Source organism: Mus caroli, chromosome 12 (assembly GCF_900094665.2).
Source record: "Mus caroli chromosome 12, CAROLI_EIJ_v1.1, whole genome shotgun sequence".
NCBI classification, from domain to species: domain Eukaryota; kingdom Metazoa; phylum Chordata; class Mammalia; order Rodentia; family Muridae; genus Mus; species Mus caroli.
The window spans coordinates 2,068,279-2,094,533 of NC_034581.1; the positions used below are offsets into that span (position 1 = coordinate 2,068,279).

Here is a 26,255-nt window from a genome sequence, read left to right on the forward strand (position 1 = left end):
CTTGGGATGTTCAACCTGCTTCCTGTCTGATAAAAAAGGATGTCTCCAGAGGCCCGAGAGCTGCCCCTTGTCTCTGAGTCAACATGCTTGAGTTCCTAGGGATGGTCCTGGCCCCCAAGTAGTATCTCTGGTCCTCTACACCCAGAGAGAGGTCAGTGACTTCAAACAGCCTTCACACACTTAGGGCAGCGGGAACTCAGTCCTGCTTTGATTGTACTGTTGCTCCCCGCTTCCCTCCCCTTCTGGGATGGTGGGGTCTGGACTTTCCTTTGCGGAAAGAGCCTTTGGCTAGGCTGACACAAAGCTTTCACATCCTGTCTCCACCACCTGCTTGCCACGTGTGCTGATTCAGTTTCAGGTTGGGGCCAAGAGGCTGCCCTCTTCCATAGCCTCTCACCGCCTAGCTCCAGTCTTACTTCCGCGTCACCTTGAGTCCCAAACACTCAAACAATTTCCTCCCCCACCTGCTCAGGGCTCCAGCTTTTGCGGTTCATATGAAGACATCCCTCCACTATCTTTTTTCCAGGTGATAATGAAGTAAACACTTCTCCCTACAGCAGGACAGCCTTGTTCTTCTAAGCTCAAGGCCTGATGGCAGAGGTGAAGGGGTGACCTCATTGTCTAGAGGATGAGCCACCAGCCAGCACCTGTTCTATTCCGAGCACTTTACATAGAATTTTACGCATACGGTCCTCGTGGTCAGTTCGGTAATCAGGCACTAATCCTAGAACAGAGGCCCAGAGGGGTGAGGCAATTTGTCCAGCATCACTCAGCAAGAGGTTGATTAGAATTAAAATCCAGACAGTCTATGAGGTCTCATTTTATCTACTCTACTGAGTTACTTTTATCTACTCTACAGTTACTCCACTGGGAGAGGCAATGACTTGCATGCTTACACATTCGTTTATATATGGACCTACGGTTTCCCCGATGGCAAGAGACAGCTCTTTAGTGGCTGCTTGGCGAAGACCTGGCTGGTTGACCAGGGAAACTACTGACTGACATCTGGGTTTGGCCTGGGTGTCCACTGATGTGATCAAGGCATAGAGGTAGACACACAGGCTAGAGGACAGGTATCTGGGCTAGCAGCAGCAAGGCCAGAGCAACAGGGGGCACTTCTGCCATCAACAGTGGCTCTCAATCTTCCCAATGCTGCAGCCCTTTAATACAGTCCTCTGTGTTGTGATAACTCCAACCACAAAATTACTTTCATTGCTGCCTCATAACTATAATTTAGCTGCTGTTATGAATCATACTATAAATATCTGATATACAGAATGTCTGATATGTGACCCCTGTGAAAGGAGCGGCCCACAGGTTGAAAACAGCTAGCTTATGTCGACGCCCAGTGCCCTCACTAGAAACCACCATGGGCAGCTACCCTGCTACTGTCCGACCCATTCTCTGCACACACTTCTCTAGCAACCCAAAGAACACAGACCCTAACTAGACCCTACCTGAAGCCTCAGGTATGAAGCTGGGCTGAGATGCTCACAGTGGAGACGGCACCCAGTCTCTCTGCTGTCACATGCCATGGGAACTGACCTTCCTAGCAGGACCGAACTTTTGTCCTTTCTCCCACTACCGGTTGGCCCCTCGCTCAGTCCTTTCCCAGTTGTGGTTTTCTGTCTGCGGCTTGTTCTCTTCCTCTCATGTGGCTGTGGTTTGGGGTCTGGCTAGAGAGAAGGGCTAGCAAATTACTGAGCTATTTTGGAGCAAACCAGGTTCTATGTGTCTAGGGCAAGGCAGGGCATCCCTTCAGAGAGCAATGGGCACTGTCTTTTACCTGGCAGAAGCCTAGGTTATATGCCCAGAAGCAGCTCAATACTGGCTATAAGGCTCTCACCCTGAAGGGATGGAAGCCATCAAATGGACCTGCAGAACCAGCTTCTCTCTCTCACCTGGAGCCCTGGCTGTTGGCGCCAGAGGCCACCATTCTCCAGATGGCGAACAGCTGGCCCTGATGATTGCCTGCCAGATGTGGCCAGCAGGGCTGGCAAGCAGGCTGTCCTGGATAGAGGTCACCAATTCAGAGTGGCCAGGGCCTGGTGCCCAGGACAGGAATGTATTTGGCTGGCCTGGGGAAGTGTGCCTGAATAATCCTCCATATCTGATCCCGTCTAGTGTTACTTCCTTGCCTGCCTTGGCGGGGTGGTGTTTTCATAACAGGAAAATAAAATCAATAAGACACTGCAGCAAGACGTCAGTGTGCTGCAAGCTGGGCTCCAATAGCTCCATTGTCTCGGGTCTCCGCTGGGCTCTGCGGCCAGCAGTGCTGTTATTAATGGGAAGCAGGGCTGAAAGGGGGTTTTGAAAATCGTAGAGACAAAGGCGCAGAGCACCTGGAGAGCATCGTCCACCACCGCAGCTACCTCACAATGGCCAGCCCGGGGCTTCTCCTGCAACCTTTATGAAAGCAGGCAAAGAAAAGCGCGCATACACACGTGCAGCACACACATACACACTCATACACACGCACACATGCAGCTCCTGGGAAATGGTTCTGAATGGCTGGCAGAGGCAAAAAAGGCAGCCTGCAGAGCCTCTGCTTGGCTGAGGGGAAGGAAGAGATGACTGTGTTGCTTGCCTTGGCCACCAGCTGCCCCTCTGTGGCTCAGTCTGCCTGAAGAGGTCTGTACAACATGCAAGAGGGGGCTTCAGAGTCCCTTAGTTCAGCCCAAAGCCATCTAAGAGCCTTGGGGACATTAGTTTCCACATTCCATTTTATACAGACTGGCTTCTGCCTCCATTCTGGAGGAATCATCTCTTAAAAACAAAGAAAGAAAGAAAGAAAGAAAGAAAGAAAGAAAGAAAGAAAGAAAGAAAGAAAGAAAGAAAGAAAGAGAGAAAGAAAGAAAGGAAAGAAAGAAATAGACAGATAGACAGACAGAAAGAGAGAGAGAGAGAGAGAGAGAGAGAGAGAGAGAGAGAGAGAGAGAGAGGAGCAGGCAGACTCATTAGGGGAGCTAATCTCCCTGCAGTCATTGCTGGGATGAGTTCTGGGTCCTTACAGCAGCTCCTATAACTAGTATGTCTGGGGACTCTCAGCAATGAGGCAGGCATGTATGCACTGACCTTACAAGCTTGTGGTGAGGCTCACAGGGACTGTAGACATGAGAAAATCCACCGTGGTGATGACCCTGTCATGGGCTCTTGACCCTGTGTGGCTAGTATGGCTACAAACTCCAGCCACTGAGGACCCCACCCCACCCCCCAGGTTACCTATATGATTTTAGTTTTCCTATTTAGGGAAGTGAGTTTGCCAAGTTGGCAATACCCCTTCTTCACTCAAGCAGTAGCTTTTAATCAGCACACGTGTAGCGTTGGCATCTGCTTGTCTTCCTACAAGTTGGTTACAGACAGAGCCTGTCTGGTAAAAAGAGCCATTTTAACCTTCAGAACCAATTGCAATGCACTTTATGGAGGTCATGGCTCTGGGAACAAAAACCAGGGGATAAGGTCTCCGTGCTAGCCTGGGCTGGAGCTGTTGCCTGGTCCCTTCCCATAAAGGATAGCGGGTCTTACCTTGGTGGTGGCTGCGGAGGCCGAGCTGACCACAAGACTGGTGATAGCTTCACTGCTGCCGGTCGTGCAGGGAGCAGGAGCCGTGGCGGGTGTGGGCAGCCGGGAGGGTACCACAGGCAGTGGTAGGAGGCCAGGTCTTGCGCTGAGACTGCTGGCTGTGCTGCCACCAGCACCGGAGGTGACGCTGCAGACGCTGGTGGCCCCGTGGGTCCCATTGACGCTCCACTCACGGCGGTCCCAGCCTATGCGGTAATCTCTTTCGAAGCGGCTGTGGTGCCTGGACATCTCGGTGGGCCGTGGCAGCTTCTCACAGGGAACCAGAGCCCGGACCTGTCAGCACAGAACACAGGAGGGTGGTTTAAGCAAAGAGTAGCTTTGCCTTGCCACAGGGAGGTGGCAACCACCAGCTGCTTATGTTCGGTCCCTGCTCTGGGTCCAGTAATGAGTTTTCAAATACTCCAGTCTCAGAGTTTGAGCAAGTCCATGAATCCTCCCATTCTTTATCAGCCCCACTTCTCAGCTGATGAGGAACTGGCTGTCCAGGAACACACTACAGATTTGAACCCACATACGCTCAAGTAGTAATTTTTAGTTCTGCCATGCCTCCCCACCCTGAGCAACGTGAGGTGTATATGCATCTTCATTATGTTGGGGGCAGCATTCCCTCCCACCCCCACTGTGATAGAAGACCTCTGATGCGCATTCGCCAAGCACAGGTCACGTGACCCACGTGTGCACTAGCTTCACAGTGGACATGGCCTTGACTAAAATCTCATTTGTTCTAGACAGTATGTACCCATGAGGTGGGAATGTATACTTGGTCCCCAATTTACAGACAAGGAGACTCACAAGCAATCCCCACCGAGGGCAGGGACCTAACAGGTGAAAAAGGTCACTATGTCTCTGAAAGATGTTAGCTTCCGGGGTTCAGGTCCTCCTTCAAAACCGCAACCCAGTGATTCAATGCTACACTTCGGGGACCTGGATAGTCTGGTCTCCACTCCCTGCATCTCCCACGCGGCTTCCCGAGGATCTGAACAGAAGGCCTTTCAGGGTTGTCATGGAGACCAGACGCACCATGGTATGGGAAGGGCCTTCTGAGTCACCAAGAACTGTATTTTCCTGAGCATCACAATGATAGTGTGGCTCCGACTCTGACAGGGACCAGCTAAGCCAGTGAAGAGAGAGACAAGAGCGTGGGGAGAGGAAAGAGTGGAGGGAAGAAGGCGTGGGAAGGCCAGGGTAGAGACAATGGCTGCAGATGAGGGTTTGCTCTGCACTTCGCACCCACAGTCCTGGTTGAGCTTAAGAACTTGTTAGTGAGGTTTGATCCTATTCTGTTTGCCATCTACTTCCGGTCTAGGTTATAGGCTCCCATCTTCCATCCTCCAGCCCAGTTCTGAAGCTGCTGGCTACTAGACAGATCACTCATTTTTAAGATGTCTATAAACCTGAGCCTCCTCTGATCTTTGCATATCTGCTTTCATTGCCCAGGACTTGTGTTTGGGAGCCAGAGCCTGTACCCAGCCCAGGAAACCTGCAGCCATGTTATATGGTGCTTATGTGGTAGCCCAGATCTGGGATTCTTTCTGTAAGGTGCACAGAGCAGACAAGGGCTGAACCTGCCCCACCGGTGGCAGAGATGACTGGTACCTCCTGAGGATGGATGTTGGTTCCCTGTTCAGTTCATCATTGTGCATCCAGATTTATAAAATGTCATAAAAATTCATTTAAAATATTGACTCAGTATTGCACAGTGAAAAAACAAAACAATTGTTCTCCACCCCCCAGCAATCACTCACATTTTCCACTGGAGGCTTATGGGAGAGTGGTCAGAACCTAGTTCTATTTTCTTGATTCCTGTTTGCCCTGAAACCTGCTCCCATATGGCACATGCGTGCCCACCTCAGGGGAACATGCTTTTGCTTAGGTCACAGATGGCCGGTTTGTTAAATCTAACACATGGCCATGTCATGCCTTACGCTCTTCCACGTGGGGTTCACCCTCGCCCCCCCCCCCCAGCTGTTGAACTGGCTCTCTTTGGATGATCTCACGTAACAGCTCCCCTTTAACCATGCCACTCAAAGCTGCTTTCCCAAAATGTCTCTCTTGAGTACCTCACCATCTTCTTTGAGCCTACCCTACGCCACCTAGCTGTACTCCAGGTTCCCAAATGCCACTCATTCACAGCTGAGCTCATTATTCTCTAGCCTAAATGTCCATTCTCATGACTGCCCTGCCTCAGACACAGCCGTCTTGTCCCATTAAAACAATGGCCTAGCTTTCTAGCAAATAGGACTTGAGCCTCCAAGGGCACTTCTGTAGGTTAATCTGCATTTTGGGGGTACACTGGACCTCATAGCTTGGGCTCCTATTTCCCCATTTCTGCCCACCAATGGCCATAGTCTCAGGGTATTGCTTCCATCAGCTGGGTTCTAAGTGGGCAGAGTCTATGCTGTATCATCTGCCACACCGTGTCCTCCGTACTCATTCTACGCGCCCAGTAAGATCTCTCTCACATGCCTTGGTTGTTGATTCATCTGGATCTGGCAGACAAAAAGAGTGGGTAGGCAACAAAGATGGTTTCCAGACTTGGCTAAATAAAAATACTTTCTTCTTTTGGACTAGCAAGCTAGCTTATTGGGTAAAGGCACTTGCTGACAAGCCTGATGACCTGAATTCAATTCCTGGGTCCCACTTGGTGGAAGGAGAGAAATGACTCCAGAAAGTTATCCTCTGACCTCCACGGGAGTGCCACAGCGTATGTGAGCATGGTGTGTGTGCTTGTGCAATACACATAAATAATAAAAAAATTAATATTTAAAAAAATGCATGTATGTACACATTCATGTGGTTGAGTGTCTTCAGGAGCGCCATCCATCTTTATGGAGACAGGGCCTCTCATTAGGCTGGAGCTTACTTCTAGGTTAGACTCTAGGCAGCCTCCCCAGCAACGGGGTTACAAGGGATGGCGTTCATGATCAGCAGGATTGAATTTAGGTCTTTGGTTGAAAGGCAAACACTATCAATTTTGGTATCTCCTTAGTTCTCACCCCAAAATATCTCCCATGACTCCATAGTCTCCTTTGCTGCCTGGCAACTTTGGAAGTCACATCTTCAAGAGAGTGAAGCTGTTCCCTGCCAGGGGCCACCCCACCTGCACCAGGCTTCTTGTGACTGGGACATAAATCTGTCTCAGATTCATACGTTGAGAGTGGCAGTCTGTTTGTTACTTCAGCAAAACCTCATCTTGCTTGATCCCTACATCCAACCAGCCTCTACATTTCCATAGAACAGCATAGCTTCATGTGCTGGCAGGAAAATCATCCTCTCCCAGGGAGCGCAGAGGTTTGGGGATTCCATCCCAAGATGTGGCTCAAGACCCCTGAGCAACTTGGGATCAGGTCAAAGGGATGTCTTTGGATGTAGCTAGCTGTTTACCTCTGGAGGCCATGCACTAGGCCCCCATAGATCCAGTGTGTAAGAAAAAAACAAGACACAGAATCCACACCTCCTACAGTCCTCAGCCTTTTGCCACCTCTTTCAGTCTCCTTCAAATGCCAGAGAGGAGGTGGAGACTCAGGCAGCTGGAGGCCACACAATCTGGTTTCAGTCTCATTAAGTGTATTCAAAACAAAGGTCAGCTATTTGCATGCAAGCTCTCGGGTCAGACCTCATTCCTCAGTTTAATTTCCCCTTTCAAAGGAATGAAAGAAACGTGGGGCAGTTTACTCTGAGCCAGTCGGCCAAGGGCCAGCTCCAGAGGTGGCAATGTAAGTATTTCCTGCTGGGCACAGAGCCAGCAAGTCAGAGGTCTCACGTGTACATCCACGTGTACCTGAATGGAAGCTGCTGGAAGCACAGGAAGTGCCTGAGCAGAGGAAGAAGGCTCCGAATGGACACAGTACCTCAGACCAGACTGGTTAAGCAATTCTAGACAAAACACTGAAAAATACTTCCTTGTTGAGAGAGTGCCCTTTCTGGCAGGGTGCCTATGCAGTGGTGGAGCCTGGCACGGGGCCCTGTACCAAGAAGGGAGGGTGTGAGCAGCCGCTGCCTTGCCTTTGGTGTGGAGGGGACAGTTTGCAGAGGATCCAGGCCTTATGCCTGGGTGAGAGAGCCTTGCCAGCCCCTGTTTGTGACACATACTTGTGATGAAATGTTCTGAAGCAGAGAGTGGTAGTTCACCCTCATAATCCCAGCAGCCAAGAGGCTGAGGCAGGACTGGTGGGGGTTTGAGGCCAGCCCTACATAGGGCTACATAGGGAGATCAAAGCCAACTGGGGTTATAGCTTGAGACCTTGCCTTGAAAGGAAAGAACAGAAGCACAGGAACGAAGTGAGAGTCTAAGAAATCACCCGTCAGTCAGTGGAGGAGGGTCACACTGAGGTCCAGGTTGGAGACCACAGTTTGTCCATGCCCCAGGTTAATTCACAAAGCTGTGACAAACATATAATTCATGAGTTTGGCTCTGGATCTTGTTTACAACAAAACTTTTTCCTCACTGAGGCACTGTCTTTGAACTATCCCAGGGATGCTGAGCCAGGAGAGGAGGGAAGGCCAGACTACTTCCTGGGGTGAGGTACAGAGGGACCCTTTCTTCCACTTATGCTTTATATTTATAGAATCTACTGCTCCAGAACAGGCATGCGCCTCCGTGATTCTGCCTGCATGTCTTTATCGCACGGTGTATGTGGACACCACTGGCTGCTTCCCAGTACCATATCAGTTCAGGACTTGGAGCCCGGGCTCTGTGCACAGCTCTGGGCGCTGGCTCAGACCTTCAGTTTTCTTTCCACGATCTTCCTTTTGATAAGCTCTCCTTCCTAAGGAAGAGGACTCCTCATGATATCCCAGCCAATAGGAAGAAGCGCTGCTCTGAAAACATCATCACTGCTAGCAATCCAACCACTAGTCTCTAACTACCTGTGTTACTGTGTTTCATGCACAGGCACACACTGAATGCAAGGACCAAGTCTCACTAACCAGTTCTTAGAAAAACCAGGATGCGAAATGCAGCTACCCCATGAGTCAGTACAAAGGCCACCTTTTGGGTGTCATTCATTAGCATAAAGTCTTCCTTGGGAAGGGTCTTTTCTCTTCAGTTGACGCTTGGTCGGAGGGAGCAAAGGGCTAGTCTGCTTCTTTGGGCAAATGCACTGCTTGACTTGGTGGTTTCATGACTCTACCTCCTTCCAGGCTCCCCATTCCCTGGGAGAGGATAGATACTTCCTGACCACAGGTGGGACCAAGTCCTTGCTGTGCCCAATACTACCAGAAGCCAAAGCATCTGAAACATCCAGGAATGGGGGGGAGTGGCTTTGTATCCTTCTCCTGAAGGAGACACCAGCCATCATTAAGGATCAAATTGAGGAAATCAAAGTGACCTCCCTGATTTCTACGCTCCCCAAATCACTTGTCACTTGCCCCGAGGGCCCTCCTGCCCCTGCTGTTCTCCAACATTGGAAAAACAGCCCCTTTCCCTGAAGTATGTGAGGGTCCAGAAATACATCCTGTGGGTCTCTGCATGTGAGGAAGAGCCCATCACTGGGGGACCGTCCTAGCCGTAGTTAAGGTAGGCAGCAGGAACTGGCAGGCTTCTGCGCTGAGTTCTCAGGAAACTCAATCTTGAGGCCAAGTGAATGTCTGGTGTCTGTAAATGCACACAGATACTAAGACCTCCTGTGCCAGGCAGCTGGGAAACCTTAGAGTGGTCTCACCCAGGGTCACAGGGAGGCAATAGATTGCTAATAGGAAGAAGGTTATCTTTAGCTAATGTCCATGATGGTGAGAATAGTGTCCCTAGTTCCAGGAACTGCCCTGATGGGTGGACTTCTCCCTGTAGCCTAGAGAGAACCACAACAATTCTGAGAAGGCCTGGGAGGAGAAGGATGGATGTCAGAGAGGAATCAGCTGACATCTACACTCAGCCCTGGTGCCCAGCCATGCCTCTTGATTTCTTAGCAGCTGCTGGCTGGGCCCCGCCTCCTGGACACTTGTTAGACACTTGCTAGATACCAGATCAGCAGCTCTGCTACACAGATTTGCCTAGAAAGCCTGCATCATGAATTATTCATCAGTACATAATTAAGAATGGCCATGTGTCCCTGTGTGTGTGTGTGTGTGTGTGTGTGTGTGTGTGTGTGTGTGTGTGTGTGTGTGTAGCATGTTGCCCTGTAGGGTTGGAGCCCAGAAAGTAGTGTCTCTTGAATTCTGGGCACTGGCCTCTTCAAATCCTGTTCAGGACCCCATATGCTGTGCTTGCTTGAATGCATAAGCAGGATAGGTGTGGTCTGTGTCCAGTGGCTCAGTGTGTTTTCTGGATGTTGGCGCTGGCCCTTGCACATTAACATTCGTGGTGTATACACACTGCACACAGGATCACAGGTGGCTAATGACCCTTTTCTCATTCTTATCATTAGGATACGCTGCTGAAGGAGTGGGCTGCAGGCTTCGAGAGCCCTGAAGGCGTGATTAATCCACAGGAAGGCAGGGGAGCCCTTGCTGCCTCCAGACTTGGGGAGCCGAGGTGGCTGAGGAATGAGCATGGACGTCCAGCCCGATTGGAAAATGGATGATTGCCTCATTTGGGGAGGACATGCTGCCAAGTCAATTGGAACAGCCTGTGCCCATCTTTATTATTTTCGTCTTCCTTTCTGCATCTTCTTAGCTTTTCTTTTGGAACAAAACATTACACAGCAGCCAGAACACCACCTTGTCAAATATAACACAAAGGAATTCTCTGGGTGCCTTTTGAGGAGCCAGCTTGGCCACAGCCTGTGTGGATGCTGGTGGGAGGTGAGAATACCCCCGGAAAATGCCTTCATACTTCCTGGAAGTACTTTCAATTCAACAAGGGCAGAGACCCTCATGCCCGCTAAGCAAACCCAGTAACTGAAAGATTCCTGGGGCTGGAGTGGGCTTCAGGTTGCTCTCCGCTTCTTCCTCTGGCCAGACCCCTATTCACAGAGCCAGAGCCCATATACCAGGCATATACCTCAGGATGGGCTATATGCTCTACTCCCTATATAAGCTCTGGACCACCTTTGTGGTCAGGGCTGTCTCTCTTCTGCTTCCTCTACCACATTTGACAGTTTATACCGCTGAGCATCCAAGGGACCAGGAGATTCCAGACTAAAGTGACAAGTGTTCTTTATCATGGAGCACTGGGTAGGGCAGGGACAAGGTTTAGAGGTGAGGGAGGCACCCGGTGCCAAGAGTTGAATGAGTCTTGCTCTTGGGGTCCACTTTCACTTACAAAGCCTGGATAGGGGTAACCCCAGATTCTGTGTAATGAGCAAGGCTCCAGTCTTGGCTCTGAACTCCACACCGAGGTTGACATGTTCCCCAGGGAGAGCAGGTGTCAGAGACTTTACATGAATATGAGTCATGGGGGTCACATATAGATGTCTACCTGGGACAGGTGAAACATTCAAATCCTCTATGATCAGAAGCCAGGGAAACTCTAGATTATCCAGCCTCCTTCACCCCTCTGAGGAGTGGGGCACTTGAGGGGCAGTGGCCTCTTTAGTTCTGATAAGCTTAAGATAAACCATATATAGTATTGCTGTCATATGTAACCTCTCTTCTAAAAGAGGTTTTTCTTTCCCCATGCCTTGCCCAGTTAAGAGGGGCCTATGTGACCCTGCCTCAATGCCTCACCCACTAAGAGCCCATCTGGAGAATGGTTAGCCTGGTACCAGGCTGGAATGACTCACCGTTTCCTTGAGGCTTAGCTTACAGGAGTTTCCAGCAAACCCTACTCTACGATACAGGGTCTGGACCTAGCTAAGCAGCCTCCCTTAGGCCCCTGAGTTTGGGGGCAAAGGGATTCTACAAATCCAATTAGAAACCAGAGCCATGACCTGTGCCCTCTGTGTCTACTCCTGGACCCCAGGTGGCATGAATCTCTGTAACAGAGAGTTCCAGAGCATTGCCTTTGTTATTTAAAGATGAGCAGAGCCTGTTCTCTCCAATGCCAGCTAATCCTACAGCATCCTCCTGACCCCCGTCCATCTGAGAACTGAGAGCTTTCTTAGTAGCAGGTGGTAGATGAGAGGGGAGCCTGTGTTAAATGCCCATCGGGTTACTGTGACAGTAGCCTGGTCTTATGGAACCACACCTGGGACCCCCTTTAAAGGGCGTTATTCTTTTACATTGCTATGAGATATGGCTGACATAGAAGGAGATACAGATACTTAATGTATACAGCTTGATGTGATTGGCTGTGTACCCCAGAAATCTCCAGGATGTCACAGCTACCCTGGCCATCATCTTCAGAAGCCCATTCTGACTGGCCCCACTTTCTTCCCTTTGTCCTAAATACACATAAACCTGGCTAAGGGCTACAGAGATCTCAGGGATGCAGAAGGAAAGATCTGGTGATCCAATGGGTCCCAGCACGTGTGACAAAGCACAGTGCATTTGCATTGTCCTCTGCATGCGCCCGGGGGAACTTATAAAAACTGCCTCAACCAACACAAGCTACTTTCAAAGCCACCACATTTTCTTCACAGCCTCCCAATGGTGGAGGTACAGTAGCATTCACCTTGGAATTTTGTAAGTTTGGAAGAGGGGGAAGCTGATGGCTGGAGACAGGGCCTCAGTCCTCTTTCAGAGAACCTGTTAGTGGGCCAGCAGCCGCCCATCACTGGGATGCCTGTTAGGAACACAGCGTCAGCTGGATGGTGGTGGTTGTCTAGAAGAAAGCAAATTGCAAGAGCATTTTTGGCAGCCAAACAGAGCACAGGCATCAGTCTTTTTTCTCTGCAACTGGCTGCTGGGTCTGGTTCCAGGCACCGAGTAGGATCCATTCATCAGCCTGGGTCACTGATGGACATCATTTTCTGTGGAGCGCTAGCATGTTGAATCCTAAATCCAGCACTCAGGAGGCAGAAGCTCCTGTGAGTTTGAGGCCAGCCTGGTCTACAGGTTGAGTTTCAGGACAGCCAGGGCTATACATAGAAATCTTGTCTCAAAAACCAAACAAAACAGAAAGAGTAAAGAAATAATAGCATCTCAGAGCTCACCAGCAGTGCTTCTCAGGATTGTATGTTTTAACAGGTTGTAGGTAGAATACAGCAGCCTATGCATCTTTCGGGTTAGCTGGCCAGGATTCAGCCCTAGGCCTAGGCTTTCAGTACTCTGAATAGCCTTGTGGTGTTGGGGAGAGCAGAGCTACTTTTGAGAAAATCCAAATTCCATCATTACAGGGCTTACTATATGACCTAAAGTGACAAATGTCCAAAATGCTTTTCAGATGATAGGTTTGAGGGGAAAATGCCACAAATTCCCTTTCCTAGGCCCAATTTCTTTCTTTCTTTCTTTTTTCTTTTCTTTTTTTTCCCCCCTCAAACCAACCAACCAAACAAAAAGCAACCCCCTTGTTGGGAGAGGCTGTACCGAGTGCCGGCTTCAGATGAGCAGTATTGAAAGAACATTCTTTCTCCGCCCCTCCCTTCCTGTGTGTGCCTCTGGTTCGAGAGATTCTGGCTTTGGGTTTTGATGTAGTAGTGATTCCCCCCCCCCCAAAGCATACATGATTCAGAGGCTTTTCTCACGGGACTAATTGACTAGGCATTTGTGCTATCGCTTCTGGTGTAAATCATTATAATGGTGATAATGAAAAATAAAAAAGATATTGGAAATGACAGTTAGCAACATAATATCAGCATAAACTGAGGGAAGAGGGGAGGCGCGGATAAATTAGATGCTTGTAGACACCGGATCAATGAGGGAGCTATGGCGGGTCTGGGAGGATTAATTAGTGTTCTCATTAGGAATAGCCATCTTGGCTCCCCTTCTTATTCATGTTCTTGTGTCTCTGCAGAGGATGGAAGCCCTGAAATTGGAGCCCTGTTTTCCCCACAGTCTTGCAAAGCCCCGATAGAGGTCTTCAGAGCAGAATTCTGCAGTTAGTTCTCTTCCCTGAGTGGATCCTCCCACTTGCTCCTGGCTGCCTCTCAGGCAGGCCTGATTATTCGGGATCTTGGAGAATTGACTAATTCAACATGCTAGTGCTTCACAGGAAATGATGTCCATCAGTGACCCAGGCTGATGAATGGATCCTACTCGGTGCCTGGAACCAGACCCAGCAGCCAGTTGCAGAGAAAAAAAGACTGATGCGTGTGCTCTATTTGGCTGCCAAAAATGCTCTTGCAATTTGCTTTCTTCTAGACAAGAGTCTATTCAAAAGTCTATTTGGAAACATTAGGGAGCAGCCGTCACATGGCCGGCAGATCATACTGCCTATGACAGGATATTATCTTCCTTGGGAAAGACTCGACTGCTCTTTTATTTCACCAAGTAACTAGCGTCTGGGCTGATGGCTACAGAATTGCTCGAGGGCTGGGGACATTAAAATCCCTGTCCAGAGCGAATGTGGAACCGACAGCTCCTTCGGCACGCAGGATTTGTGGAACCTTTACCCGAGTTAAGTGCATGTGTCTGGTTTTCTAGGCTCCCCTCTCTCCTCTCCACCTGGGGTGGAGATATCTTGCTCACACAATCCTCCCTAGCAAATGTGGTTTTCTCTTCTGTGAGTTGGAACCTCATACCCTTTCCCTCCCATTCAAATCCCCATGCATGCTCCAGGGGAGCCTATATACTGCCCTTTCCTGGCCAAATCCCTGGGAGACACTGCTCGCTTTCTTTCCCATCACATTCGGCTCACCAAAAGATACTGAGGGGCAGGTAAGAGCAGGATCTGACTGGTTCCTGTCTGCAGACAGATACTGCTACTTAGAAACACAGCGCAGATGGAAGACAGAAAACCTTTATGGCTATGGGGAGGTAGCAGCTGGCCTAAGCCAATCGGAGGCAACTGAGCTGGGGTCCTTACACTCTGGAGAAGTGACTGTCTTCCTTAGGGCTGCATGTGAGTGAACACAGATAGTGTGGCTGGAAACAGAAGCCCTGGCTTTGCCTGTAATTAATGGACCCTGATGAGATCTCTCTCCTGAACAGAGAGCGACTCCCATTTGCTCAGTGGGCAGCTCGTTGGCTTTCAGAACCCAAGACTCACGCTTCCTCAGTGTCTACAGTGAGTCTCAAGAGAAAAGAGCTTGGGGCCACATAGGAGAGATTTGTGCCCTTTGTCCTGGCCACTGTGTGTTCTCCACCCTGCAGCTGATCTCCACACCAGCAGCAAGCTTCTCTCACACCACACAGTCTTCTTTGTCTTTGCTTAGAAGCCATCACCCAGGTATACTTGCCTACGATTTTTCCTTGTCTCCATTCTATGTCCATGTTTTTAATTAAATTTAAAAAAATGCAGCGGCCGAGAGCAGAGGGCAGCCTGTTGCGAGGTTGAGCTCTATCACCACCGAAGCATGCAAACGAGGTAGCCTCCGTTGACAAGTTCACATCTCTAGTGCGGAGCTGGCTGTTTGAACAGCTTGTGTGCAGTAATTGAAACATAGATTTTTGTTGCCTTTCTGTTTATTTTTAGATTAACCAAGCAGGGATACTTGGCTTCTCGGCTGCCATTTGGACCCCACTGGGCAGCCCAGGGCTGCTGGCCTCATGTAGACCAGCATCATGTGTCCTCAGGGTCTTCCTTCTGGATTTCCCTGTGTCTGACTTGGGGCAGAAGTGGCCTTCACTGTGATCATCACTGGACCCAGGGCTCCAGACAAGGAAGCTGAGAAATGAGGGCTGTCCCCCACTTTCCAGGTTTCTGAAGCCTCCGCTGCCTTGCTAGACTTTTATAGCATCTCTGGGAGACAGGGGAAGCAGAGACCAGGTAGACATCTACTCTTATCAACTTGCTGCTGACACACAAAGAGACCAGGAACATCCATTCATGCCTGGGACAAGGGGACCTAAATAAAGCAAGACCCAAAGCTCAGAACGAGGATTCAAACAGGGTCTTCTTTGGCCATTTTTAAGGGTTTCTTTTAATTTTTAAATTTATCACTTCTTTCTTTCTTTCTTTCTTTCTTTCTTTCTTTCTTTCTTTCTTTCTTTCTTCCTTCCTCCCTCCCTCCCTCCCTCCCTCTCCCTCTCTCTCTCTCTCCCCCCTTTCCCTCTATCCCTTCCTCCCCCTCCCTTCCTCCCTTCCTTTAAGTGATAAAGCCTCGGCTAGCCTTAGCTTCAGCATCATCTTGCTTTATCTTCTGGCGTGTGCTCCACTAAAGCCACTATGGTTCCATCAACCTTGATAAGACGATTGGTTCTCTGGGACCTTTGTCTTTAGCCCAGCAGAGCTGCCACACCATTGAAAGCAGAGTGTCTCATCTCATGACCCTCAGGGCCCTGCCCGGGCATACTGCAGAAGCTCCCCTGAGCTGCCCTGGCCTATGGAAGGGGTGTGAATAAGAAGGACCTCAGACTGTGTTCTTCCCTTAAAGTATCACAACCTACAACCTCTGCACTGCTCAGGCCTAACTCTGGTGACCCTCTTCCCAGAAGCCTGCCTTGACTACCCAGCCTGTGAGGACAGTGGTGCCAGGCTGCCCTAGCTCAGCCCACTCTCAGTGCAGACCCTATGACACAATGGTTACGTAACCAGCCCTTTACATGGTTCGACTCAGTGGATGCCAGCAGCTGTCAGGTGTTTTTTTTTTTTTCTTCCTTCTCCCATTATTTGCATCTCAACTTACCCTGTGTGACCCAAACTACTCTAGCGGTAACTACTGGGACGCCATATTGGGACGCCCAGTCATATCTGGCGCTGGTGTTAACAGTAGCTGTCTCAGAAAGCCCACATCCACTGAAATGAAAGTAAGCCGCTGCTGGCATTGGACTGTGGGCTCAACATTGCATCAGCTCCTTTCTCAGAGGGCCAAACCTAAAAGTGGGGTGCTTCTGTTAAGTTGAGGCATGGACAGGCTTATATACTTGAAGGATCAGTGCTATGGTGAGGAGTACTAGGCAGGAGTTCCTCCCGAGGGGGAGGGCACGTTCTTATATTTCCTCCCAAAGCTGTGCTCAACTTCCTTATTTTTTGTAGTTTAACTATTTTCTTTGTCACCTTTTCTTTTTTCCCTCTTCCTACATCTTTCTTTTTTTTCTCTGTAGCCCAGGCTAGCTATACTTAGCCCAGGTTTTTCTGGAGCGTGTTATCTTTTTGTCTTGGCATCAGGAATACCCGGGTTATAGGCATACCTGCTATGCATGATCTACTGCAGGGGGAGCTCTGAGAGGCCCCAAAGGTGCCAATCCCTGTTTTTAGTAGGTGTGCTCTTCCAGATTTCTTGTTCATCCTATGCCTCAGTTGAGATTTCTGCATAAAGGATGGCTTTAGTTAACACCCCACTGGGGCCAAGTCCACCCTCACGTTCCATTTATCCTCTCCTCTAGGAGGCCTCATGATTCTATGATGCTCTGTGTCCCCATCCTGTGTCCCCTAATCTCACTCCATAGGGTCCTATGTGCCTTATCACATACCGCATTCTGAAGTCACATAACATTGCCAACTCTTGCCAGTATCCTGAGGGGAAGTCCTGGGTACAGTCTTACTCATATCTCTGTCCAGAGCTACTTCTGTGCAGATCTAGGGTCTTCTGAGTGCAAGAGAATCAGGGCCCAAGGAGAACTGGGGTTGTAGGGTTAGGACCACTGAGTATGTTCTGGGGAACTACAAACAAGCCAATAGGCTCAACTGCCTGCAGTAGACCCTGGAATGAGGAGGCGACCATCTGTTCTTGGCTTGGCCTGGCTCCATCTGCATACACAGCAGTCCGTTTACAGCCAGTAGCCATAGCGTATGGAGCAGGGCTAGTCCAGGTGTCTAATAAGTTCAACAAAGGTGCTTCAGACGTTGGGCTTTGGATGGGAGGGTGTCCACTAGCCAGGCACCATCAGGAAGATCTAGGAGTTGGTAGTGCCCTTTTCCCAAAGAACATGCTGGGCCTGATGCCCTGCCCAGACACATAGGAAGTGACTCTATTTACTGGGGCAGCGTATTCTGGTCTACTCACTCAGATATACGATGGTCCTCATGGTATACCGCCATAGGAAGGAGAAATCTCAGGATGATATCAGCAGGGAGCACCCCCCTCTTTTTGTTGCTGTCCTTCCCCACATTCCTGACATTTGCTGGTGTCCATCTCCTGACCTGGTGCTTCTCTCTGCTGTGTGCTTCATACCAGAGCAAGATGGCAAAGGTAGACCAGGCAGGGAGCATCTACAGGACTGTGCTTGCACACATAGCAATCAAGAGCTGTCTTTGTTACAGCATGAGGGACAGCACCAGTTACACTTCATGGAGGGGCAAACTAAGGCTCTGAGATTAGATGACTGGTCCCCGGCGGCCATGAAGGAGCAAGTGTTGGTCCCAGGAAGAAAGCTCAGTTTCACACTGAGGGTCTTTCTCTTGGGGGTCATCGTCATTGTGTCTTGCAGACCTGCACCCCTCTGACAAACATGCTCATTATAGATCAAGCTCAGGGCTAACAGCTGTGGGTGACCTTGCGACTACAATCACGTTTTTTCATTGACCTCTACCTTGGCTACCCTCACCTGAGCCTCTCACCTGGATTCCTGCCAGTCATCTAACCAGTCTCCCTCCTTCCTGTTCATGCATCTTCCACAACATGGCCAAGTGCAAGTCAGACTATCTCATGCTTCCCAAGGCCTGCAGTGGTTTCCAAATCACCACGGAGTCAAACCCTTAAAGCTTCAAAAGTCTGTGGTGCACACTTTCTCTTCTTGACTGTTTGCTCCCTCACCAACTCTCCTCTAGCAGACCGGCCTCCTACAGGTTTTCCAGCACAGGACCCTTCTTGCCTTAAGACTCCACACAACTTACTAATCCTCTGCTGGTTAGCCTGGTGGTTAGCACCTTCATTTCCTTCAGGCCCCTTTCTCAGATCAGCGAGGCCTTTTCTGGCCATTCTACTTATTTTGTTTCTTTTGTAAGATCAAATCTCAATATCACATAGCTCAGGATGGCCTTGAACTGTATAGCTGAGACCATTCTTGAACCTTGGTCCTCCTGCCTCTGGGATGACAGGCATGTGCCACTGTATTTGACTTGACCAAAGTCACTCAGCTAGAAAGCGACAGACAGGACCTGCACCAAGGCAATGGAACTCTTGAGTTCTCTCACTACAATCCCTACCTGTCATCTACTCACTGTGTGTCAGGGCTCAGCCAGTCCCTAGTTCCTTGGAGGGATCAGTAAAAACAATGAATGAATGCTGTAATATCTACCATCATGGCCCCCCACCCGTCTTCTCCTCTGACAGGAGGAGATAGCTGGCCAGACTTGCTGCTCTCTCTCCTCGCTCTCATCCCAGTCACCAGGCTGACCACCTCTGATGAGAGCAGCCATAGTCAGGAGCGTGAAAGGAACGGATTCTCCCTTGTGTCTCACAGTGGCTCTTTTTGATCTTGGTCATAGAGCAGAGTCAATCCAAGTTGGATAGACCATGTCCTTTTGAGCTGGGTCTAAGGCTCACACAGGTACATTCAGGATCCCACTCAACCTTTCCTGTGCTGTGTCCCCTTGAGCCCTGGAAAGTCTGAGACCCAGAATCTGGGTGTAACACCACTAGCACTCCATCCATCCTGTCACTAATGCACGGGTACCAAGAACACTGTGAGCATCCTTCTCTCCCCTGGGGCACACATATCCATTGTGCAGTTCTTTCTAGGGTAATGACTCAGGCAGACATTTATTAAAACACACTATACCCACCAAGTCACTCTGAAGCCCTAGCCATTCCCCAAACCAATGAAGCAGTTTGTAGGTGCTGTCTGATTTTTAATCATCTTGGTCTCTCCTTATCTGGAAGGTCTAATGAAATGTTACACTGTGAGGAACATGGAAATAAGGAACTTCAGAGGTGAGGGACGTGTATTTAATTTCTTGCTTTGGTCTGTTATTTGCATATACCTCAAGAGAATAACCAGTAGGGGAGAGACAAGAAAAATAACAAAATCTGCCCATCTACTTGGGGGCCAGGCATCCAATTTGAAGAATGACTGCATTTTACATTTCTCCCTTGCAAGCAGCAGATATGTACACTGAGTGCCCCCCCCCCCCCCCAATACCCATGCATCCACACACACTCTGTATTGCTGTCACCATCTCTGCGATAGAGGCCACCGGAGCTCTGTGTTTCTGGCCTCTTCCATTTTGGGGACTGCAGCTGGTTTACATGTGCTAGCCCAAGTTTGGCTTTGTCTGGGGTTATGCTCATGTGTGCAGGTGAATTGGGTCCCCACGCTTGGCTCCCTGCTCATTGCAGAGAAGAATGACAGGGACAAACCACAGTAGGAGCCTTGGTCTCTGCTGGGCTCCTGGTGCACCACTTCTCATCAGCACCCCCTAAACTGTGACCTGGGGAAAAAATAAGTTCCCATTGAAAGGAAGCCATTGCAGCTCTGGGTTGGTGCTCTAGTAGCCACTTGTACCGCCTCGCCTCAGACAAGCATCATTTTTTATCAGGTGACAAAACCACAGATCCAGAGTTGGAAGTCACTTAGCCGAGGTCACAAAAACCCCAAACTCACTTAAATAAATGCTATGTTCACTACACCTGGTTCCACCTGAAGCGTCCCAGATACAAGGTTTATAAAGCTGTTTTTAGTCCATTCTCCAAGTTCAATTCCTTCGGGCTGAGCAGCTTGTAGGTGGGTCAGGCGGGAACTGAAGATGCAGCCAGGAATGTCCCTGCAAGACCTGTCCTTTCTCTGACTCCACTCTGGGGAGTAAAGCAGGAGGGACAGAGGCTGGATGCTGGCTCCCTGGGGACTGACAAGCCCCAAGGACAGCACGTGCTCTGCAGCAAAGGTCAAGACCAGAAAGCAGGAGGCTCAGCAGTTCCTCAAATAGCCTAACCCTGAGAAGGCCACCCCAAGTAGCATGCATACCCTACAGAACTGATCCAGAGCTTAGCCTGGAGAAGCAGTGAGTCTGAGGAGGGACAGCCACCCCCATCAGACCAGGTGACAGCCAGGGGCTAATCCCTGCACAGACTGTGCCCTCTCATCTGGAGAAGCTGCCCTGGGCACCCAATCTTCCAGTAGGGCGGGTCTAATGAGTCTGAAATAAGTCCTCTAAATGCCTAGCTCATTTTTGTTCCTTAATAAACACATGCACAGCGAAAGATGCAATTAAAGCGAGGATGGAGAGAGGGACTAACCAGGGAAGAAAACGGACTGCCAAATTCTGAGAGGCTATTTTAGACAAGAGATTACAGGAATGGAAATTAAAACAAACAAAAGGAAACACCACCACCCCAGGTGCCTGCCTGAGCCCTTCAGGCGCCTGGATGCTGTCTCCCAAGGCCACTGGTGGGAAGACAATGCCACGACAACAGGCGGTCCACAGCCCACCCCTCCCAGGAGTGCTAATTACCTCCCAGGATTAATTTTGCAGCTTGCTAGACAGTTCCAGCAGCAGCCACTGCCAGAAACAAGGGCTTCTGGAAGAAAGACACACCTACTGTTTCCCAGGATCTGGACCTGGGGCCAGAATCTGCAAATCCTCTTGCGCATGGAGGCTCCAGCTTCGCGGCTTCCTCTGGGAGCACCAATTATGTGGTTTCTTAGGCTACAACTCCTTTCCCTACCTTTCTTTCTTAAGAACATGTTTTTAATTGCTAGGGACTTGACTCAGAATGGTAAGTGTGCATTTGAGAACAGGAGTCCTGGGAGAGTGGCTGCCTCAGACACCCAGAATCCCAGAATCCCGCTCCTCTGTTGGCTAGCTCCTACTGTCCAGCTAAAACAAAGAGATGCACAGAGCTTTGGCTAGACTTCCAGTCCTTTACAGCCAGGCCTGGCTGGGTCCTCAGCTCGGGGGGTGGGAGGGCCGTGAGGGGCAGCGGAGCTAGGCCGGCTAAGGGCTGCTCTATCTGGTAGGGTTGGATCATTCTTTTGGGCAGTGGTTTTCAATCTGTGGGTCGAGACCCCTTTGGGGGTCGCCTATCAGATAACCTGCATACCAACTACTTACATTACAACTTACAACAGTAGCAAAATGACCAGTTATGAAATATAAATGAAGTAATTTTATGATGGGGGCTTCAGCACACGAGGAACTGTTTTAAAGGCTGGCAGCGTTAGGAAGGTTGAGGACCACTGTGTTAGGGAAACTCTGGGCCACAAGATTCGTGTCTTCTGCTAGGCACTAGGTACTAGGCCCTTGAGGCCTTGTCTTCTTTTGCCTTCCCTACAGGAAGGGAGGCAGATAACTGCCCAGTCTTCTGTGCAGTGATTCACTGCTGTATTCACCTACCTATAACCATCTATCCATCACTCCACCATCCACCCCTCCCATCCAAGTTATCTGTCCATTCATTTACGCATCGACTCACTTACCCGGCCACCTATCTGTCTACCCTCCCACTCACTCACTATCTGCCCATCAGCTCATTTCTCACCCATTAGCACAGCAGACACGGGCCATCTGGTTAGATACTTCATCAGACATTCAGATTATCATCAGATGATGAAGGCAAGAAAGATCCCAACAGAATCACTGGTGGATTTTGCGTTATTTGATTATCCCTTCTCCCTTCACTGGACACCCCCATGTGGAGTCTGCGGGATATAGTTTGGCTTTTCTTGTTCACCATCAGAGAAAAGCTGTGGTCAGGTCAGGCTCATTAATGCATTTTATCTTCTGGATGTCATCAGTGATTTGAGGTCCAGTCCTCAAATGGATCCAAATCTCTGAATCTGATGTACACACTTAGAAAATGTTCTTCCTTCAAAATCAGGAATGCTGAAAACTGGGCCTACTTCCCAGCTACCTCTCTTCATCTAGTTGGGAGGGAGTGACACGCAGGGCAGAGAGTGAAGCCAGCCTGGAGGAGAAGCAGATGAGAGACCAGCAGTTGTTTTACAGTCAGAAGAACTGCTGGGTCGAGCTGTGCAAAAGCTTCTGCTGGAATTTTCAGTGACGAGAGCCAACGCGTCTCCTTTTTTGCTTCAGTTAGTGTGAGCTGCCTTTCCATCTATGTGCTGTGCCACAAAGCATTCAATGTTCTAATATATCCTCAGAGACATATCAAGTCCTGTGCTGCTGGAGACGAGGTCTGGGATATAAGGATGCAACTTTGTGACTCTGGGAGGCTTCAGAGAAAAGCACAGGGACAGAGAGATGCTGAAGATGAAAGAAAAATGGACCACCGCTTTTATGTCCAGTATAACTTCTGTGATAATAAGGTACCCAGTAATGAGCGATATCCAATTGGTGGCCACATATAGTTGTTGAGCACTTAAAAACTGACTCAAAAGGTTGAGGGGGTAGCTGAGTGGTGGAGCCCTGCATGCTATCCCAGTATCACAGAACAACACAAAGCAAAACAAAACAATCAGAAAATTGACTTGTGTGACTGAGGAATTGAATTTTAAAATGGATTCATTTTTAAGTAAGTTAAACAGAGCACCTGGCTAGTGGCTATATTGGCTTGCTTAAGTACAGAGAAGATGTGGGAGGAGCCGGCACCTCTCAGGAGCTGGGGCAGGTTTGTGGGAGCTTCTCTGGAGGATAGAAAGCTGGAAACTGGAGGACGTTTGAATGTTGATGAGAATGAGCCAGAGGCAAATCAAGCAGGCATTATGTTGTGGAGAAGACTAGGAGGGACAGAAAATGAGAAGTTACAGAGAGGTCAGCTTTCACTCTTAGATCCATGGCTGGTGACCTATCCATAGAAATCAGGGATGCGAAAAGGTATGCAGGTTTGAGAAAGAAGTGTGCATGGTGTTTGTCTATGGTGTGTATGTGTGTGTGTGTGCGTGTGTGTTTGTCTGTGTACTCTGCACTCTGACATGGACTGAGTGGGAGAGCACCAAGAGAGACAGCAGAAGCTCAGAGATACATGTCTTTTGGAATCATTAGGGGTTCTGTTTTGGTCACACTAAAGAAAGAAAAAGTACAGTGAAGGCTAACACCATGGAGCATACTGATATGAGAGGGGCTGGTGAGGGCGGGGCACGTGTGAAGATTCAGGAGATGGAACAAGGAAGGGACAGCCCAGTCAAGGACAGTGACAGCTTTCTCATGTGCTGACATGTTTTTGAGATCTCTGAAATGTATTTCTTTCAGTGTTGGATCTTGAGGACGATGAAGCATTTGATTCGTCAAAAGGACAGCTTCTTCTATGTGCTTCCTGATATGTGCAAGAGAATTGACTGTAACAAAGAAACCTGGGGCTGATGGAGTCTGTGTCCTTGTGCCAATCAACCTCGGTGGCTGTGTGTTCTTTCTGGTATGCATATGGGGTTCCCAGCTTTTCAACAGTTTTACCTCTGGTTGGCTTTGCCATTGTGTGAATGAGGTCTGTCCTAGTCATGTTGGAATTTAATTGCTGGGTTCTGGGAACTGGGACTTTGGAAGGGTGATTAACTCCTTAGGAAGAGCAGCACCTTTCCTGTGGGATTGGATTCACTATCATGAGAGCAGTTGTGAGTCTGACCCTTGTTTTCTCTGTCTTCTGCACAGACCCACTGGTCTTTCTGCTCTTTTGCCATATTTTGACATGACATATGGTTCTCATTGGAAGCCAAGATGCCGGTATCATGTTCTTGGACTCCCCAGACTTCAGAGCCATGAGATCATGCGCTAAAGTAACCTTCTTTTCTTTATAGTGCATCCAGCCTGTGGTGTTTGGTTACAGCAAGAAGAGATGCGGTAGGACAAGCTTCAACAAGCTTCTCACTGAGGTTATCTTTTCTAGCTGCCTCCTCTTTGTCCTTGCCAGGGTCAGAAGTTGGCAAAATTTGCTTCGGATCTATAATCCAGATCACCAATCTTATAGTCAATTGGTCTTTTTCTTTTAAGAACAACTCTGATTAAATCCTGAGAGATGACTGATGAAGAAAAAAAGAAGTGCACACACACCATGATTCCTACTTGCCTGGATACTCTTAGAGGTACCATCTGCCCTTGTTCAATCCAGACTCCTACGCTTTGAGAGAAAACTCAAGACTGTTAGACTTGGTGGAATAGTCAAAGCCCCTGGCACTTCAACTGTAGATGAGTTCTTACTGTGAAAGAGATCAGCGGTACAGACGGCCACCAATGCGAAGGGCAGACTTTGGACTTGAGTCCAGATGGCTGACACAGCAACACATTCTGCATCACATCCCTTGCCACAAACAAAGATCCCCCCTCGTGTTCACCTCCACAAAGCCACAAGCAAAAGCCTTCAGGGACTGACTGGAACACACAATTTAGGCATGATCCTGCTTCATACACATCATAGAGGGAGCATGGGGCCTGGGCAGAAGGAACTGGCAAAGGGAAGGGAAGGGACAGGGGAGGGGAAGGAAGGGAAGGGAAGGGGTCCTTGCTGAGGGGTCTAGGTTAAGTAGTTTTGAGCATATCAGCACAGCAGAGAGGGGCATCTGGGTTATCATAGAGATCTGGGAAGTCCAGTCTTGCACGAAAGTGTGCCCTGCCTCTTGATGTCATGCATCTTTGTTTTCTCAATGTGTGGTTCTAATTTCCACAGCAACTCCTTTGCTTGAGAGCTGGTTAGAAATAGTGTCCACTGGTGGTGTGCCCTTGGAAATATTCTTTCCCATTTCTGGCTCCTGTCTTTTCCAGTGTTAGTTGGGGCCCAGCACAATCAGTCCAAGACCCACCCATGTCCTCCCCTTTGATGCCGTATCTCCAGGCATTCAGCCTCTCTAGGTCAACCTTCCTTTGCAGGCCACAGTTTTCCTCCACTGTGGGAAATTTGTGATACATCATAAAGCTTCAAGAATGAATTCTAACAGTGTCTAGACACATTCCAGTCTCCTGGAATATCAAACCAAGATGCATCGCAAGTCATCAGAGGCCAACCCTTCTCTCCCTCCCAGGTCTACAGGGCCAGCTCCTCTGAGTCCCTGTCCTGACTCTTTAGTTGTCCTTCAACACAAAGCCTCTCTGAGCAGCCAGACTTTAGCTGTGCTGAAGCTCAGCAAGGAGCCCACAGGCTATCTATCCTGTACCAAGTTCCCAGCGAGCTTTCCGACTTTCTTTAGCCTTGCCGTTCGGTGCTCCAGGTTTGGCCAATGGCTGCTGGTGTATCACATGGGTCCAACTTTGCCTTCTAAGCACTAAACTAATACAACAAGACAAAGTGGGAAGCAGGTTACAAAGGAGTCAGAGGACACCTTCTCTCCCTCTGCCACAGAAAGGATCGTGTTTTCTGTCCACTATACAGGTCCAACCCAGTTGAGAGTTAGTTGCGCTGCCTATAGGCCTTTATATTATTATAATTATTATTTTTACAGCATTTTAAGAACTACCATTATAAAATACTGGGTGTCATTATGACATTTTCATGTACTTTGTTCATACTTGTCTCTGGCCATGACCCTAAAGGCCTTTAAATGCCTTTCCTTTCACAGTGGTATAATGAAAAGGAAAAGGGGTGGACAGACTTCTCCTTTGAGGCCATAGGGTATCCAAGAAGCCAGAGTCAGGACTGGTGCAGCCCTGATCCCATGCCTGCAGTAGGAACCACCAACTCAATCTGAGTGCTTCCAATGGACTCCAGAAAGAACTCAGAGCCGAAAGTACCACATTGTGAGAGACGGGCATCCAGAAATGGGCTGGCATGGGACAAGCACAATGTATATCTGTCAAGTCTTTTCAGAGAAGAGGGAAAAGGCAGACAGAAGGTGAATATCAATCAGGTATAGCACAGTCCAGACACATAGTCTAGAAGGAGGGTTGTGTGCATGAGTGGGTACATGTGTATTTTTATGTATGTGAGTGTATGTAAGTGGGTACATGTGTATTTTTATGTATGTGAGTGTATGTAAGTGGGTACATGTGT

General features: G+C 49.1%; 1 protein-coding gene across 1 annotated transcript in view; it reads right to left on the reverse strand.

Moving 5' to 3' along the window:
- Positions 1-26,255, reverse strand: part of Klhl29 (kelch like family member 29) — a 303,183-nt gene that overhangs the window by 133,842 nt on the left and 143,086 nt on the right. The window contains exon 3 of the mRNA XM_021179297.2: positions 3,526-3,855. Coding sequence (XP_021034956.1) covers positions 3,526-3,810 — 285 coding nt within the window. The 5' untranslated portion in view covers positions 3,811-3,855. The remainder of the gene's footprint in view (positions 1-3,525; positions 3,856-26,255) is intronic.